Here is a 16354-nt window from a genome sequence, read left to right on the forward strand (position 1 = left end):
TCACAAAGTCAAAAAAGAAGAAAATATTTTCTTCCCCCTGATTCAATGTAACTATACAAAAGCAACCAGTTCATAATATTACTTTTTATCATTATTATCTCAATGATAATCAATATCAATACAGAAACATAATGTACAGAAAACTCTTAATATAACTCTCTTTAGGACCGTCAGACTTTAATATTCCTTACTATTTCAACTTAAGCATCACAAGTCCATTATTATTAAATATGCATGCTGGCCTTATGACACCTATCTGTGAGAAATGAGAATAATGCAGGTGTTGAATTCTCTTTAAACGCTTGCCAATATGCTTTGAGTACCTGCATTTTGCTCTGTATTGATCTGATCTCTTGACCTCCTCCCTGCCTCCTCCTTGTATTCATCTTGCCAATCTTTCACTCTCAGGTGCACCATTTAAGGTTCAGATATCACACTTGTACACCCGATTATGAAGTGAAACTAACAGTAAATTCTTTAAATAGATTAGATTAAAATGGTCTAACTACAGCAATCTGTACAATTACAGTATCAAAGTAAGTAATATACATGTAGACAGTATTGCATGCAGAATGCTGTTATTATAACAGAGCACACTCTTCCTAACTTATGACAGTCCAATCAAACAATACACCAAGGCATCAAAAAGGATATAAACCAATAATAACTATTTTTACGTATGAGGTGATCACTAGTTGTCACTAGCTGAATTCAAAATTCAAAAGGTCAAGACAAGCACATTGAATTATGGGAAGCAGTATTTTTTGCAAATTAAGTAGGTCATCTGGGTATTCCATGTACACCATAAATTTGCATACTCTGCACAGTACACTTACAGCATACTCCATTCCTCATATTATGTTTGATGGCATGCCATTCTGAACATTTGACTGTATTTTGTGCCAAATAATTTCATAACACGGATCCAAAAATATGGGAATATAAATAGAATAAACAGAAAGTAGTGTGGAAAACATTCCATCAGTGTGCTTCTGGAAACTCATGTCAACTCCCAGAGAAAACTATAGGAAGCTGCTCAGGTAACTAGTTACTGCAGGGTGACTGAGCAGGAGAGAATGATTGTTTAGCAGATTTAGCAGATACAATGTATCAAAGATGCTGTATTTCTCTGGCTTTTTTCAGCCCATCTGTCACTTGACTGACCTACGAGGTCAGTCTGAATCAAATCTTGACACCACAGAGAAAACGCTGCCTACTTGGAGGATAATATATATATATATATTAGTGTTGTCAAAAGACCCGGTACTTCGGTACCAAGCCGGTACTAAAAAAATTAAAATGTCACGGTACCAGGTTTCTGTAAACCCAGTTCTGGATGCATACAGCGTATGATTTCCGCAAAGCAGAAAACGCGGACGGAATCTCAAAATCCAGTCATGAAAATTAAACTTACATTTTAATATGGACAGTCATGGAATTTGTCAAAGTTAGCATAAATTAATCAAATCAAATCTCCATATGGACCAGTATCTGTAAATGTTAAGCCGCAAAAATTGGTTGAATTATGAATCCTGCATGTTCTGCGCGCCTCTGTGTGAATGAATGAATGACAGAGACATGCAGGTTTGTTTATTACATAGACTGAAGCACGTGACGCTTGCAATAATGAGGACATAAATACACAAACAACATCACCAGAACTGTTCTGAGTCACTTCACAAGCATTTTACTGTTTCATTTGAGTAAAACCAGTGTCAATTTAAAGGTATTCACGGAAAACCGTCAAAATAGCCTCTACATTGTGAGTAAATCACTCGCATATGTGAATAAATTTTACTCAGGGCGACTAAATTATGTCTATTGTTAGCCATTGGCTAATAAATTCTTAGATTTTACTCGCCAGTGTGTGTGTGTTCGAGGCTTTTATAAGATTGGCGCAGATATATTTTCACTCGCTGAACACTGAGCGCTTCAGAGTTCTCTCTCCATCAAACGATGTGTACTTTTCAGAATATATTTCACAATATTACTGTTTTTTCTGTATTTTTGATCAAATAAATGCAGGCTTGATGAGCAGAAGAAACTTCTTTCAAAAACATTAAAAATAGTAATGTTTCCAAACTTTTGGTCTGTACTGTATATAAATATATATATATATATATATATATATATATATATATATATTCCTATAAGACTGACCATTATGCAGGAACCCAAGCAGTAGTAACGGTTTCAAAAACGATTTATGTATTATCATAGCATAAATATAACTCTAGCAGCAGGCAACGCATCACTCAGACCTCCCTGGGCATGGAGCCATTTAGTAAGTGACAAAAATCTTCATAGGTTTCATATCAGACTCTGCCATGTTCTTCCTGGAAGCATCTTCTCTACTCTAGATGCTATTTCCGTCAACCTGGCAGTGTCCGTCTACTCTGCATGGTCAAGGTCATGTTGTGGTGAGTGGTGTTCAGTTTCTAATGGGCCCCTCTCACTGTGAGAGTCATCGACTGTGGTCCGGTCAGTCCCTGCAAAGGACGTGGCTGATACTCAGAGGCTTAGAGGCTTCAGCCAAGGCAGTGAAGCTGTAAGGATGCTTTATCACTGGAAAATGTGTCATAACTGACCAAAAATGTGTATGTGAAGAAGAGAGAGAGAGAGTGAGGCAAGAGGAAGACAGACAGATGTTCTCTCACTAGGTCTCTACCAAGCATGACCTCTCAGATGAAAGGTTTCAATTTCTTGCAGCACTTCTCCAAGGCCACTGATGTTTTATTCATGGCTGATGTGAGCTGACCTTGACAGGGCTATGATACACACCGACTGGCGCGGCTCCACCCTTTTTCCGCTCCTGTTTTGTTTATATATATATATATATATATATATATAAATAAAATGTAATTTAGTTCTGTGATGGCAAAGCTGAATTTTGGTGCCCAAGAAGCACTTATTACTATCAATGTTGAAATTCGTTGTGATTTTTATGGAAACTTTCATACATTTTTTAAATACTTGGATGAATAGAAAGTAAAAAAAAAATATATATATGTATATGTATATGTATATGTATATATATATATATATATATATATATATATATATATATATATATATATATATATAAGGCTGTCACTTTTTATTCGATATTCGAATATGCATTTGAACATGACGTGAAATATATATATACATAATACATAAATGTCTTTACTGTCACTTTTGATTAATTTATTAAATCCTTGCTTAATAAAAGTATACATTTCTTTTAAAAATTATTATGCATTATATTATGCAAGTAATGATGCATTTAATGTGCATTCATTTTTATTGAAACCAGTACAATAAGTGCAGTGTTGTTAGTTTTGCTGTAAACAAAAACAGGGATTTCAACAATTTAACCTGCTCTGAGTTCGCTTTTTCTAAAGTAATAATAGTGAGCAGATACGTATCACCATCCAGCAATTTCCAATGGTGCCGCATTTTGTTTATGCTCTTTAGGAGTCTGCTTTTAAACCGCATGCACTCTTTGCAGACTGTAATGCATGGGTTGCTGCTAGACTGCAAGGCTGGTGGGAGAACCCTGGATTTAATGTAAATGCGATTGTAACTACTTGTATTTTTCAGGAGTTAATTCAGTTGTTGACCGCAGCTGAAAATAACCAAGCTGTGCGTATAAAGAATGAGATTAAATACTCAGAAGGATAGTGACAACTATATTTAGCTGCAGTGTGTACGTGTCCAGTGAGTCCTTCATGGAATACGGAGATGATGCATTATGAATGGAGATTTACACAAACAGTTCCATAATAGGACACAGTGCTGCTTACTACAGTCTGGCGAACATGACATGGATAGAGTGGAGCCTGAAAAAAGTAAACAAGCAATGACGTCAAAAGACCTCACCTTGTCCCCTCTTTTTACTGTCCTGGTAGTCAGCTTGCTAATGGCCTTCTTGGCAGCATTGCCCAGCCGTCGCTATAGTAACAAAGGACAGAGAGGAGAGAGTAATTCACACCATTTTAGATACACAGCTTGACTTAATGAAACAGGAAATTAAAATGACTGAACAAAGTTGGGGAATAAAAGACTCTGAACTGAAAAAGAACTGAAAAATTGTAATTCAGATTTTGATAATCAAGGTAGAGCTGAATAATAACGCAGAGAAGAAAACATGAACGATATTAATTGTGGTAAAAGCAACATATCAGTGTCTTATCAGGATTGTATAAAGCAACTGAGACTGAGTTAGTGAAAGGCCTGACAGAGAGGGCCATAAATAAAAGACTCTAAGTGCAGCCTGTGATGCGCAGTTCATTGTATGAGTGTGTGTCCTTAGTCCTTATTCTGCCAGTTTATTGCTAAATAAACAGCTCAGTAATTTACCTCCGACAGTTTACAGGAAAAAACTCACAGTGTGTGAGTGTGCTATATTTGCAAGGGTCTCAAAATGTCCTAACGAATACAGACACAAATAAACCTCTTTAAGCTAATTAAAGAAGACGTCTTCACAAGTAAAGTTTATTCAATGGCCAAATTATGTTTTAATTAAAATCTAAAAATGCCAAAGGAGTTAGGGTCAGTCTGGACTAATTATAATAAGCTTAATTAAATAAAAAAAAGAACAATAGAAGTCAATCATGGGAGGTACAGTATGTGTATGTGCCTGTGTGTGTAAACGTTTGCGATTACATTTAGGTTAGACAGTAAAAAGTATTATTGTGAAATATGTTTAGAATATTTATTAGCATTATTAGATCTTTCAGAAATTATTCCAATACTAATTTGGTGCTCAAAAACATTTCAAATTATAATCCACGTTGAAAACAGTTGTTCTGCTTAATATTTTTGTGGAGACAGACATACATTTTTAGGATTCTTGGACGAATAAAGTTTGAAAGGACAGCATTTTTTTGAAAATAGAAATGTTTTGTAACAACATTGTATGAATGTCTTCACTGTCGCTTTTGAATAAATAAATAAATAATAATAATAATAATTATAATAAACAAGACAAACAATGTTTACATAAAATGTTGAAATAGTTTTGACATCATAATATTTACAGATGTATTCACAAGACTGAATAAGCAATAATCAAACTGGCTACAATATTCATAGCAAAATTGGGTTAATGGGGGGAAAAAAAGCGACGTGCAAATTAGGTTATGCTGAAACTGTTTATGACTTGTCCCGTATAAAAAATGGTTTAAGTAACCTTACACATGGTCAGGTTATTAGGCATAATCTGTTTAAGGCCTTGCATTTAAATGCACTCAGTGTTTATATTTCAATCCTCCATAGTAAAAATTGTGTCTACTACTTTAAATCTAACTACTAAATAAGAGATTCTGATTTGACATATTTCACATTTATACCAGCAGCTGTTAATACAGCTTGATTAAAGCTTGTTTATGCCAGTAATAGATTCAGAGGTCTGGGAAAAGCGAAAGAGCTGAGAGACATCAATACTACAGTGGAGTAATGAGGAGGCTGTGTGTGTGGAACTAGACGGTGAAGAGGCAGAGTGTCACCAAACACACACAAACACACACATTCCTGCATTAAGATTTCATGAGCTGGGAAGGATGGGCCATTTACTACTATCTTTGAACATACAGGAAGTTCTCAAAGGTCAGATGAGCCTGTTAAATGTCATAGAGTTCTGTAAAAACCTTGCCAGATTTTTCGCTAGGATGCAAGCTTGAGGATGAGTGTGTATCTGTGTGTTCTGTTCAAAAGAGCTGCGGAAGAATACTTAAGCAGAAGTGCTAGGCTGGTATTTCAGTGTACTGTACTGTATGTTGTGTAAGACCTGACTGCGGTCCCGTGCACTGGTGTCTCTGATCTTCTGGATGAAGTAGAAGATCAGCCAAGCAGAGGAGATAATCATCAGTACGATAAAGGAGATGGAGACGAACACCAAGGAGCCGCGGTTGATGTTCTTGGGCGGTCCTCGTGACCCCACCATCACTGAAACCAACACAGTCTGGTTCTTCTCCAGGAAACTTAGAATCTCCTTTCCAAAGGACTCAGTGATCATTACTGCCACTATGTCTCCAGTGCCTTTGGAGAAAGAAGTTATATTGAGAAAATTGTGTGAAGGAAAAAACAAACAAATAATAAAAATAACAAACAAAATGATAAACAAACATTATTAATAATAAAATAATTAATAACATGTATATTATTATTTTGCAGCACCATTTATATATCAAATTAATTTGGGGGGAGGGGGGGGGTATTTTCATGTGATGGCAACCCGTCAAAAAATCTTGACCGTAAACTGTTTGAAAATTAAGAAATTCTGAATTTTACAGTAAATTTAATTTTTTGTATTACTTAAAGTATGTATTTTACAGTTTTTTTGCAAATTATTACAATATAGTTATTTTGTTTCATTTTTTATTGTATAAAAAATCTAAATACAAATAATTTTTATAGTCATATTGAATTGGTCAAAAAGAGTGGGATTAATGCCTATGCAAAGTGGAAAGAGTTTTCTGAAATGGTTAAGTATTAAGTATGTAAGCATAAAGTATATAAAATCTCACACAGACACGCTGATGTTGTCTGATTCAGTTTAATACTCCTGATCTCACCTATTAAACATTCACAGTCACTCAAATGCCACAGTAATCATGCCAACACAAAAAGGAAGATAATCAAACACTCCGCCCATCCCCCCACCACACACACGTGCGCGTGATGACATGGATCTGGAGCTTAGGCCGTACCACAGACACTGATATAAAACTGGCCCTAAGGCTTTCCAATAATAAGGTTAGAACAGTACAGATGGAAACCTACTGCAGACCTGTCTTAGTCAGTGATCTAATCTCACCGTATTTTGCACTTTAACTGCCCTAAAGGAAACCAAATGCAATGACAAATACCATCACATGACTGTTATGCTGGTCAGAATACATTTAAGCAAATGAGACTCAAACAATTTTTATTTTGACCAAAGCAAAAATATGATTAATCCTTAACACAAACTCAAATTACAAACCATTTAGAAAAGAGATGCAGGCTGCTTCTGCTGTAACAGCTGCTTCCATATCTAGACATGCCCTGACATTTTTAATTACAACTTTGTGTTTTATGGCATTTTAGTCAGCAAGTTTTTGGACTGACATGCTGCTGCAACACATCTTTGATGTAAGGTTCTCTGATTTACCCACTGAGATGCCATAATACAACATTAACTGGCTTTTTCCAATGAAAATGGTCTACATGCTACTAGGGTCTACAAGGCACAAATCTACTTTTACAGCTTTGTAGCACCAGATAGCATGGCAGGACGGTGAAAGAATCATAAGGGACCCAGGTTATGCAAAACCTCACAAAATGTTTCAATACAATGCAAAAAGTCATTAAAAAGGCATTTTACTAGTGGTCTCAAATGTCTGAATTCTGAGTAAATATTGAATGAAATAAGCATTTTATATATATATATATATATATATATATATATATATATATATATATATATATTTTTTTTTTTTTTTTTTTTTTTTAATAAACAGTTGGAACAAAACCAATTTAATTTTTACATTGTATAAAAACATATTAGTATTATATATTAAGCAACCTTCTTTTTACTTATTAGTACTCTTATTAGATGTAGCTCTATAGAGTATATGTCCAATAAAGAGATAATGGGCCCTATTTTAGCGATCTAAATGCAAAGTGTAATGGGCGTAACGTTCAATAAACCAATCGGAGTGTCATCTGCCATTCCTTTTAAGAGTGAGATGCGCTCACGCCATGGCGGATCACTATTTACATGGCAAAATTTGTTGGCGGAAAAGCTGAATGCTTCTCAAGCGAAGAAACCGATCTGCTCATGCGCAAAGTTAAAGTGCGCGAGCAGATCATCTATGGGACAAGCAGGAATCCACCAAAGCTTCCCGAGGTGACGAAGGCGTGGGATGAAGTAGAATGTCATTCATCATTATAAGTAGTAATAGGTTGAATTGCAAATAGGTAGCCTAATTCTAATACACGCAATGACTATCCATCATTACATTTTTATATTTATGTAGCCTACACAATAATATTCTTTTACACTGTAATCTTTTTGTTTTTAATATTTGGCATGTTTGTGTGATGCGCATCCCTGTGTGTAATAAGCAAAGTCAACGCGCACTGTGGACCCACCCAGAGGCGCATTTTCTACCAACGCGCTAAAAATAAAAATACAAATATTGCACTATTGACTTTAGACCAGGTTTGAGTTGGTATATGGCGCAGTCTATTTTCAGCTCCTTAAAATAGCAATGCGCCAGCAATGCACCTGAACACACCTCTTTTTTTTTAGACCAGCACGCCCATGTGCACACAAATGGGTGCAAATGCATTTGCTAATTAAACGGCGTGGTGCTAGACGGGAAAATGCGAACGGGCACAGGACTGAAACTAGCAAACACACTTGTGATGCGTCTTGCATCGCATTGCGCCAAGTGTACGATAGGGCCCAATATGTACGTATATATATATATATATATATGTGCTTAAAACAACATACAATGAAAATGATTTAATGTTCAAGGTTATTAAGAATTTCAGTGGATTAAGACTGTAGCATAAGGCTAAAGGGTGAACAGGCATGCATTTGGTATGGAAGTAATCAAGGGTACATCATCCCTTGTGCATAAAAACTGCTGCATCTTACAGCCAAATCCTGAATGTGATGAGGGAGCAAAGAGTGAAAAAGAAGTCTGAATGTCAGAGAATGTCAGTGTGAATGTGGCTGCTAGTGTGTCTGACATTATTATGTGTTCCGTCTTGCAAAACAAAAGTTTAATAATAAACAGAGCAATTCCAATAGGGTCCTCGCACTGCAGTGCTCGGGCCCTAATTATGCAGTCTCCCAGCTGATATCATTATGTACAGATTTTTATATGTACTGGTATATAATAGCACTTACAGTATGTTTATGCGCAGGTGTGAATGAGACGTGACTGTTTAGCATGCTGCCCTGGCTTAGAAGGCAGTTTGTTAGCAGTAAAGATGATGTCTAGGGCAGGACAGGGACAATTTACTCCATCGGTGACTGACCAAGCTCTGACCAACTCCAAGGCCGTTTCTCTCCATAAGTTGCTTGAAAACCAAGACGTATATCATGATATGCATCATGGTACCGAAGTCACTTCCACAGGCACAGTCTGTTGATGGTACTTACAGTATTATTAAACTAAATATTATGAGCTATGCTACTACTACTAATAATAATATAATTATCTAATATAATCCCAGTAGAGAACTCAATAAATTAGCCAAAGATTAAAGATTGAAGTCTAAATGGCCTCACTTTATAACAGCAATGGAAATTAATTTAATTAATTATTGATTGTTCCTCCCATAAAGGTCAAGGCATGCAAATATTGATCTGTTTTAAAAAGGGAAACTCCCTCAAAGGTGGTCTTAAGTCCTGCACATGCTGACTAACACCGACAGTGAAGGGGATGTGAGCATGTGACATTATGAATTTATATGCACTCTGGATTTAATTGGTTTTAAAATACTGGTTTCATCTCGTCACAGTCTCTTTAAACTGTAATCTCTTGAACAGATATTTAAAGGTGTTGATGCTTTTTGTACAAACAATGCTCAGAGAAAGGCACGTGGCTTCATATGGAAAATCAAATTCTCCTTACTATATTTACAATATACAACATGCAAATTAGAGTGCCAGTAAATTTAGAGCAGAGCTTTAAAAAAGAAATAAATAAATAATGATGCTTACATATCTTTGACATTAGCTAATAGCGCATTGAAACTTCATAACAAGTTTATGGTTTGTATGGTCAAAACAGTCCTTGGTTATTCTTCTATAAAAATATCATAACAGAACCTGACATAAACATAATGACAGCAAAACTTTCTATAACTAAATCTACATTATGTCTGTGGCTCTTGAAAATAGTTTGTCAGTTTGCTTGTGGTATTAGGGTTTAAAAAAACATCTCCACCCCCAAGCACATGCACAAATGCAACCCCAAACTTCCTGTGGGTGAACAAAATATGTTTATCTAGTAATGATCTGAATGTTTGACTGAAACCTACATGTATTTAGAAAAGAAAAAGTAATGTGGTGCAAGAAATATGATCTACCTGGATCAGTCCATACACTGATGCAATGCAATTCTTTTTCAAAAAATGTTCTAGACTGATCCGGACAAACAGCAGTACTATTATCATGTGCTTTTGTCATTATTATTATTATTATTATTATTATTATTAATAATAATAATAATAACAATAATTACCTTTGAATTATTATTTATTTATTTATTTATTTTACTTTTAGTTTAGTTAGTTGCCAAGGTATAATTTCTTAAAGCTTTTAAGTTTAAAAGATATTTAATATAAGATTTGTATTTTTTTATTACATCAACTTTATTTAATTTAAAGAAAAATTTACTTTCTTAGATACTAGTAGCTCTGATACAGCATTCCATTCACATTATACAAAAGCTGAAGATCTTGTATAAGATCTTAACACTGAACTTGGCAATAAGCCACATTAACTCAACAAGACTTGCATCTAGTGTTGTCAAAAGACCCGGTACTTCGGTACCAAGTCGATACTAAAAAAATGAAAATTAGGGTACCAGGTACCAGGTTTCTCTAAGTACCGGAGTACCCGGTCAACCTGGTTCTTGAAGTATACAGCGCTATGATTTCCACGAAGCAGAAAACGCGGACGGAATATCAAAATCCAGTCATAAAAATTAAACTTACATTTTAATATGGACAGTCATGGAATTTGTCAAAGTTAGCATAAATTAATCAAATCAAATCTCCATATGGACCAGTATCTGTAAATGTTAAGCCGCAAAAGTTCTGCATGTTCTGCGCGCCTCTGTGTGAATGAATGAATGGCAGAGACATTTCATAGACTGAAGCACGTGACGCTTGCAGTAATTTCAGCATCTGCCGTCTCAATGAGGACATAAATACATAAAGAACATCACTAGAACTGTTCTGAGTCACTTCACAAGCATTTTACCGTTTCATTTGAGTAAAACCAGTGTCAATTTAAAGGTATTCGAGGTAACCCGTCAAAATAAAAGTTCATTTTTACATAAAGGCATTGTGCTAAAAATATTACTATTATTTAGTAGAATGTACGTGATACTGCTACTACTGTTGATTTTTTTTTTATAAAACTTAATTTTTTTAAAGAAATAAATCACACAATATTTCTTCAATGTTTTAATTTTAATAGCAAATCCCCTTTATTTACCAAAAAATAAAATGTTTAAATTGCATTAATTAAAAGACAAATTAAATTTGGGTGAAACTTTTTTACTGATTTTCATAAGTATATTACTTGTAGAAAACTTTAAACACAATTTTAAATAAGTATAAAGAATGGCATTGGTTTTATTTTTAGTGATAAAAAGTTTTTTTTTTTTTTAATTAGCGTATTTTTGTGTTTTGCTTTGGTACCGAAATTGGTATCGAAAAGCATGGATTTTCATTGGTATCGGTACTGAATACTGAAATTTTGGTACCGTGACAACACTACTTGCCTACCTGTGCTGGTGATAAAAAAAATTAAGATGCAAAAAAAAGAACCGTTGTCTCATGACACTATGAATCCAAATCCAACTGAATCGTGAGGTACCTCAAAATTTAACAGCTGGTACATAGAGGTTTCATTCCCATAGGTGGCAGCGGAAAAGGACCCTCTAAATAAATCAAGCAATCCTGCTATATTTAAACATCTCATCGATCTGCCATGACTCACCATCTTACACCCTTTATCTTCCCCTTCTACCAGATCCTCCCTCAGCCCACCACTTTATACATCCTAATACACTTCTGATAAGCTTTAGGTTGAATCATATGTGCCCTGTGCATCCTAAGCTCTTGGATATGCGCCAAGCTCGAAGTGTGTGTGTGGACAGTCCTTCACCATGTCCGAATGTTCTCAAAAACCAAACAAACGGTCTTTGTCACACTCTCACTGCAGGTTTATAACCCCAAGACATATTATGAAATACCTACACACACAAAAAAACACTTTCAAAGCTTGGCAAACAGTAGAAGCTCTAACCAGCAGACATTTGAAAATATAACATTATTCAGCAAAAATCCTAAATGCTCATTCTCCTCAAGGCTGCTGTTTTGATTCTATACAATTGAGAATCATCCATATATTTTCTTGTAACATAAAAAATATCAAAATCCATGCACTGACAACCCTCCAGTCCCATCTGCAACTAAAAGCAACACACCTCGACAAACCGCTCTCACAGAGTCACAGTGAGCAGGCAGTACCAAATGAGTGAGGAAACGTTCATACAGGATGTGTTCTTGCATTCAAAATCAACTAGACAAGCACCACATAAATGCAACAGAACACAGAAGTTTCGAGAAGTTTCAAAGCATCTAAAAAAGCACCCACGCAGGAAGACATTTTGGATAGTCGCGATGCAACCATCACCAACGTCAGTTAGCATGTGCACACAGATGAACTAAAAAAAGTCTACAATACCTCAGACAGAGTGACAAAAAAAAATAGATGTAGAATTATAAATAGTGCCACTAATCACTGTTAGATACTGCAATACTAAAAATCAAATTAAACTGTATATTACAATTTGATCGACTATCTAACAGGACTACAATACATTTCAATAGCATGATTAATGTTACACGCAAGTATTATATATATACTTGCATAATTCATAATAAACAAACCATAATGTATTATATGTAGCTTGATGTATAGTGGTGGGGTGAATCATGTCCGGTTACCATCTGAGTGGTCTGAGTAAACATTAATGGAATGGAATGGGCACAGAAATTCCTGTGTCAGCTGTAGCTTTTACCAAAATGCTTTTTTAAACAAAAAAATGATAATAACAAGTATGTTTTTGCTAAGCACAGCAACATTTTCACCCAAAACATCCACTGCTCAAAACTCAAACTAGTGTGACAGCTACACATGTGCACACACACACACAGTTGCAAATTGTTTGTTTTTATACAGTACAAATTGTATTCTCTACCTCTAACCCTAACTGTCCCTCACACAAAACTTTCTGATTCTTTAGATTTAAAACAACAACAACAACCATTTAATATGATTTTAAGCCATGGTAATTGGTGTACGTTTTTCCTGCAGAATAAAGCTGTTTTTCTATTGCACTGACACACACACACACACACACACACACATGGTAGACACTCTCCCCATTTAGTCCTCGGACAATGATTTTTCCAGATAATGTACCCCGCTGCATTAAAATCTGCTGCAAGCATTACAGAGAGCTTAATCTAACCAGTCAGATGAATCTGTAAAATCACCAAGCTCTGTCAAGAAATAACAACTACCACTTCTTTTATTTTTAACAAAGACAAAAAGATTTATGCAGTCCAATAAAATCATCCATTTACATGCATTCTGAACAAAACTTCTGCATTTTAAATACATATAGTGTTAACATGACTATAACAGGAACAAGCTTCGAGTCCTGTCTAATGGAACTGACTAAAGAAGTTGGAAAAGTCTGCATGACACTAAGTACACGGCGCAGATTAGAAGGAGAGAGCTGCATTATTCATAATGAGAATACATTGATTATGGAGCTCACCTTCATGAGCCATCGTGACTGTGTCTTCTTTGGTGCTGTTATTGTAGATAATGACAGCCGAGGCATTAAAAGCAGCTGCGTTAAGGATCTTCTCCTTGAAGGTGCACTTCCCTCTCTGCATAATGGCCACCCAGTGTGTGGTTTTTGGAGGGACTACAAACCGGGAGTGTGGACAGCCTTGCAAATCCACCACTAAACAGAAAAAAAAAAGAAAGTAAGTTAGAAAGCCTCAATTCCTCTCTTCATTTACATTTTGTACAGCACACAATACAAGTGACACTAATTTTCTCATCATGTTTTTTGCAGCAATATAGAAATACATACTTTTTATACATGTAGAAATATAGCCTAGACTGCAATAGAGATATAGACAGAAATATACAAATACATAAATTTAAGTCACTTTATTTTACATTTCATTTATACATTGCAAAAAAAAAAAACACACACACAAAACTGTAAACCACAATATAAAGTACAGTTCAGAAGTCAGTCAGATTTTTTTTTTGAGAAACTGATACTTTTATTCAACAAAAACACATTAAATTAGGCATTTCACTTTCAAATGCATCAAGTAACACTGGAGACCACAGTAGTAATTAATGAACTATTCTAAAAAGATCAACAAAGAATCCACTAAAAATCCATTTTAAACTAAATCAACTGAATTATCAGTAGTTTATGCTTAAACGCAGCCTCACTGTCACTGTTGACTTGCATTTCTGATGAAACTCACACGGACCACCATGTCATTTGTGGACTGAGAGCATATTACCACTAAACTCGTTAGCAATGTAATGCCTGCGTCATCCCTGTTTCTTATGTGATTCCTCCATTGACACTGGAGATCATGGAGGCGTTCTGATGAGTTGGGCTGTGTAAACTAATATCCTGTCACTTCCAAACACTGACTCATACGTCGAAGCCGCCTGGCCCACTCTCGAGGATCGGTGAAGCCCCCACAGGGAGGCAGAGCAGGTCATGATAATTGATTTTCTTTGAAAGGTAATACAAAGGCTTTTGCTTGTTCCAGCATCCAGCCCACTTCCCCAGCAAAGCCCACCATCCTTCCCTCAAGGCATTCTAGAAAGACTTGTGTACTAAGCGCAAATATCCAAGAAAGGAGAATACAGAAATACATCTCTTTACCATCAGGATCTCACACACACACACACACACACACACACACAATGCAAGCCCTTTCACATATCTGAGCACGCTCACAGAGACACAGAAGATGAAGCAGAATCAAATATTCATCAGTTTGCAGCAGCAACACGGAGATAATGTTGGTGTTTAGGTGTGTGTGTGTTTACTGGGGTGGAGGAGCAACAAGACGATTCCAGAAACAAATAATGTTGTTCCACAAGCTAATATTGTAGGCCCTCTGAGTACCATAATATTAGTATCAGCAGTAATGATTCATCCAGCTGACCTGCAGCCGATGAGTAGCTAGAGCCGAGATACAGTTGTTATATATCACACCCGATATTAAAGCATAAAAACAGCCTCATGACAAAATCAAAAATGCTCACAGGAGGAAATGAATTTTCACTGTTATATTTCCAAAAAAGAACATTTAACAATAAAATAAAAAGATAAATATAGAATTTAATTTAGGCATTTAATATACTGATTTCATGCTTGCGTTTATCAAAGTGTGTTCATTAAATAAAAATGTTTAAATAATTAAAGTCCTTTAAGGTCGAGGTTGGTGTTGCAATGTTATCAGTGCTGAGAGGGCATATTTGGGTTGTGAGGAAAGCTGGTGAAATCTGGTCTTCTAGCTGATCTTTCTCCAAATTGCGTAAGGTTATATAATGAGCAACTCAATGACATCTCCAAAAAGCAAGAACACATGATCGGGAAGGTTCAGTCCTGCATTTCAGCTTTGACATGGAAATATTCAAATTTTGAATGTGAGTGTCCTTAGAGAGATTTATTAGCAACTTGTTTCCCATGGTTAGATTATATTTTATTAATTGTATACATACATTTTGTTTTGGTATTTTGATGTTTATTTAATGTTTAAAAAATGACAATCACACAGATCAGGGTTTAAAATTTTATTCAGACGTGTCCAACAGTTTGGTTTCAAAACTTGGCTGCAGCCTACAAAAATTTCAAACTAGATATAAAATGCTTATAAAAATAATGCTAATGTGGGAAAAAATTTTCACTAAAATGTAGGCTGAATGAGTAAATTAGAAAATACTTTCTTTAAAACTGTAATTTCACAAATGGCACAAATGCTATTGAATCAGAATCAGAATGAGCTTTATTGCCAGGTATGTTTACACATACGAGGAATTTGTTTTCGTGACAGAAGCTCCGCAGTACAACAGAATGACAGCAACAGAACATAAAACACATAATAAAAGAATATAAAAATACAAAAAATACAAATAAGTAGATAAGGAATGACAATATACAAATTGACAATTGTAGGCAGGTATATTACAAAAATGCAGTTATGTATGTATATGTATATTATGTGCAAAATTTAAGTGTATACTAAGTATGTGTGTTAGATAAATTAAGTGTATGTGTATATAAATATAAAGTGTAGTGTGTTCAGTGTGTATCAGCTGTTCATAAGATGGATTGCCTGAGGGAAGAAACTGTTCCTGTGTCTGGTCGTTCTGGTGCTCAGTGCTCTGTAGCGTCGACCAGATGGCAACAGTTCAAAGAGGGAGTGTGCTGGATGTGAGGGGTCCAGAGTGAGGGGACAGAGTGAAAGGGAAGATATTGCATCTTCCCTTTTCAAGAAAACAAAGCAGAACTCA

At 35.4% G+C, this 16354-nt stretch overlaps 1 protein-coding gene across 3 annotated transcripts in view; it reads right to left on the reverse strand.

Moving 5' to 3' along the window:
- The window catches only part of LOC132113701 (E3 ubiquitin-protein ligase RNF130-like), a 49369-nt gene that overhangs the window by 16399 nt on the left and 16616 nt on the right, over positions 1–16354 (reverse strand). For all 3 annotated transcript variants that reach the window (XM_059521631.1, XM_059521630.1, XM_059521629.1), the window contains exons 3-5: positions 13569–13760; positions 5771–6021; positions 3862–3933 (exon numbers count right to left, since the gene is read on the reverse strand). In XM_059521631.1, the coding sequence (XP_059377614.1) occupies positions 3862–3933; positions 5771–6021; positions 13569–13760 (515 nt within the window). The remainder of the gene's footprint in view (positions 1–3861; positions 3934–5770; positions 6022–13568; positions 13761–16354) is intronic.

Source organism: Carassius carassius, chromosome 33 (assembly GCF_963082965.1).
Source record: "Carassius carassius chromosome 33, fCarCar2.1, whole genome shotgun sequence".
In the NCBI taxonomy this organism is placed as follows: domain Eukaryota; kingdom Metazoa; phylum Chordata; class Actinopteri; order Cypriniformes; family Cyprinidae; genus Carassius; species Carassius carassius.